Source organism: Temnothorax curvispinosus, unplaced genomic scaffold (genome assembly GCF_003070985.1).
Source record: "Temnothorax curvispinosus isolate PA1 unplaced genomic scaffold, ASM307098v1 QBEX01014745.1, whole genome shotgun sequence".
NCBI lineage: Eukaryota > Metazoa > Arthropoda > Insecta > Hymenoptera > Formicidae > Temnothorax > Temnothorax curvispinosus.
In genome coordinates, this window is record NW_020224525.1 from 1 (window position 1) to 2,093 (window position 2,093).

A 2,093-nucleotide genomic window follows, 5' to 3' on the forward strand; every position below is an offset into this window, starting at 1 on the left:
TCTGTCGTGCGTAATAAATATTTAATAATTAGTGAATAATTAACGACTTGCCACGTTACAGGTTGTAGCGCGAGTCAGTTAATTAACATCTTATTAAAAGCGGTAATAATTTTTGTTTAATAATGTTATGTTTGCTTTTAACCGCGTTTTGTTTAACTTTATCAATTATCTCTGCATAATGTATATTAAAAATCAAGTCTTTTTTATTTATATAATTTTCCGATTACTATCTCTTTTATGTAATTTCATGATAAGAGTTTTATGGAATCGATTATTTTGTCGGACTTTAGGTGCTGGTACTATCTTATCTCGTGATAATGGCTTTATGAACACGAACAAAGTTGTACCATTTTTTCGTTTGCGCTGATTACTAATTGTGTCGATTCTTAAGTATATATATATATTTTTTAATGAATACCTAATATCTTACTGGTTTTTTGCAGATTATATTTAATCATAAATTTTTTACTTAAATAAAGTTTTTTCTTAACAAAAATGTGTCGAATTATACTAATAGCTAATAGCTTTTGTGTTATAAAGAACGCCGAAAGTTTCTCTCGCGGATTAAGCTCCAGAGATATGAATCAAAAATCTTACTCCGCATTTAGTATTAAATAAGTTTTACTTAAAAAGAAATTTAAAATTTAATTGTAAAGGCCCTAAAAATTAGAAAATTACAAAATTTTAGAGGATACTAGATACAGTCGATAGTTCGATATCTTCTCGAAGATAAAATCAACATGAAAAGTCACCAAAAAAATTTATAATTTATATTAAAAATGTAACTCCATGGCTACGTAGATATAATTAATATATTTAATTAAATCGAAATAGTAGAAATTTTCTTATGCAACGCAAGGATGATCGAACATATACTTGAAAACATTGAGCATACCTCTTGTATGACGAGATCATAGGGGGGATCTTGCGGTGGGTTCTTAATCAGCTCTTGTATCTTTGGGTGGTCCAACAGTGTGCAAATGCTGTTTCCAGCTATCGCAACTAAATTGGATATAGACGGAGTGCTGAAACCTAGTACATCCGCCGCGGTCATATTGTTCATAACTTGTGGAAGACTGCCCTTCAGGCTGATATCCGTGTAATTGGGTATCGGCTTTTCCAGCGGAAAATGCGTGACCACATCAACCTGATGACCGCGTCTCGCCAATTCCTTCATCAGTGCCTCTTGCATGATCCAATGACTCTTGCCGTGTAACGGGAACACACCGAGAATTCGGTAACCATTGGCGATTTGGTCGCATATCAAAATCGCGAAGAGAACCGACAGCAACACCTTCATGTTGATTTAGTGAGTTCGTCACGATTTCGCGTCACTATATATTACATCTAATAATGTTTGGCACCTTACGTAATCCCTGATATGCATAGTGACTAGGCAGTACTTGTTATCGTAGCTACTTTAGCTAATCGCAATTACTCATCATACTTCTGGGGGGAACGTCAGCAGAACTGAAAAATAAAGTAACACAACGTTAGAATCGATAAAGATAAGGCTTTTTGCGTTTTACGCGTTACAGATGAACTTTACCTGCTATCTGCTACTAAAAGTTATTACGCGCATAAATTTATTGATATAATAATTTTCATTGTTGTCTTTTTGTTATCTAGGTATGCATTTTGCACGTGAAATTGCACATTGTTGTACAATTACGAAATAAACGCTTCAGTCGTAATTTTTGCGATTTCGTAAATGATACGTAACACTCTAAACTGTGTGCACAATGAAGAGAAATTATAATATTACTCATTATTCGATAACACACGACAATTTTGTATCAAATTGTAACAATCGGGCAAAAGAGATGATTTAATGCTCCAAAATATTGCTTACCGTCTAATATCTCGCAGAGAATTTCTGTCACAACTTCATTGCAGTCAGTTGGGCAATGAATACTGACCGTAGAGGAAAGATACACGATAATGGAGATGAGTGGAAGTGGTGATGGTGGTGGTGGTAAATAAACGCCTCAGGCGTTGCGTTCCAAGCATGCAGGTGTCCATCTGTCGAAGTTGATCTGAAAACTTTCACGATATACGTAATTCAGAATATACATTTTGCAGATTATAATTTT

General features: G+C 34.3%; 1 protein-coding gene across 2 annotated transcripts; it reads right to left on the reverse strand.

The window, feature by feature from the left end:
* Positions 1-805: 805 nt before the first annotated feature.
* On the reverse strand, positions 806-1,964 carry LOC112464923. 2 transcript variants are annotated; one of them, XM_025032217.1, is made up of 2 exons: positions 1,853-1,964; positions 806-1,470 (listed from the first exon to the last, which is right to left on the reverse strand). In XM_025032217.1, exon 2 carries the CDS (start codon positions 1,298-1,300, stop codon positions 821-823), a length of 480 nt encoding a protein of 159 aa, XP_024887985.1. In that variant the 5' UTR covers positions 1,301-1,470; positions 1,853-1,964; the 3' UTR covers positions 806-820. The 2 variants fall into 2 exon arrangements, with proteins under 2 accessions (XP_024887985.1, XP_024887986.1); XM_025032218.1 differs by lacking the exon at positions 1,853-1,964 and adding an exon at positions 1,550-1,760.
* Positions 1,965-2,093: the final 129 nt, after the last annotated feature.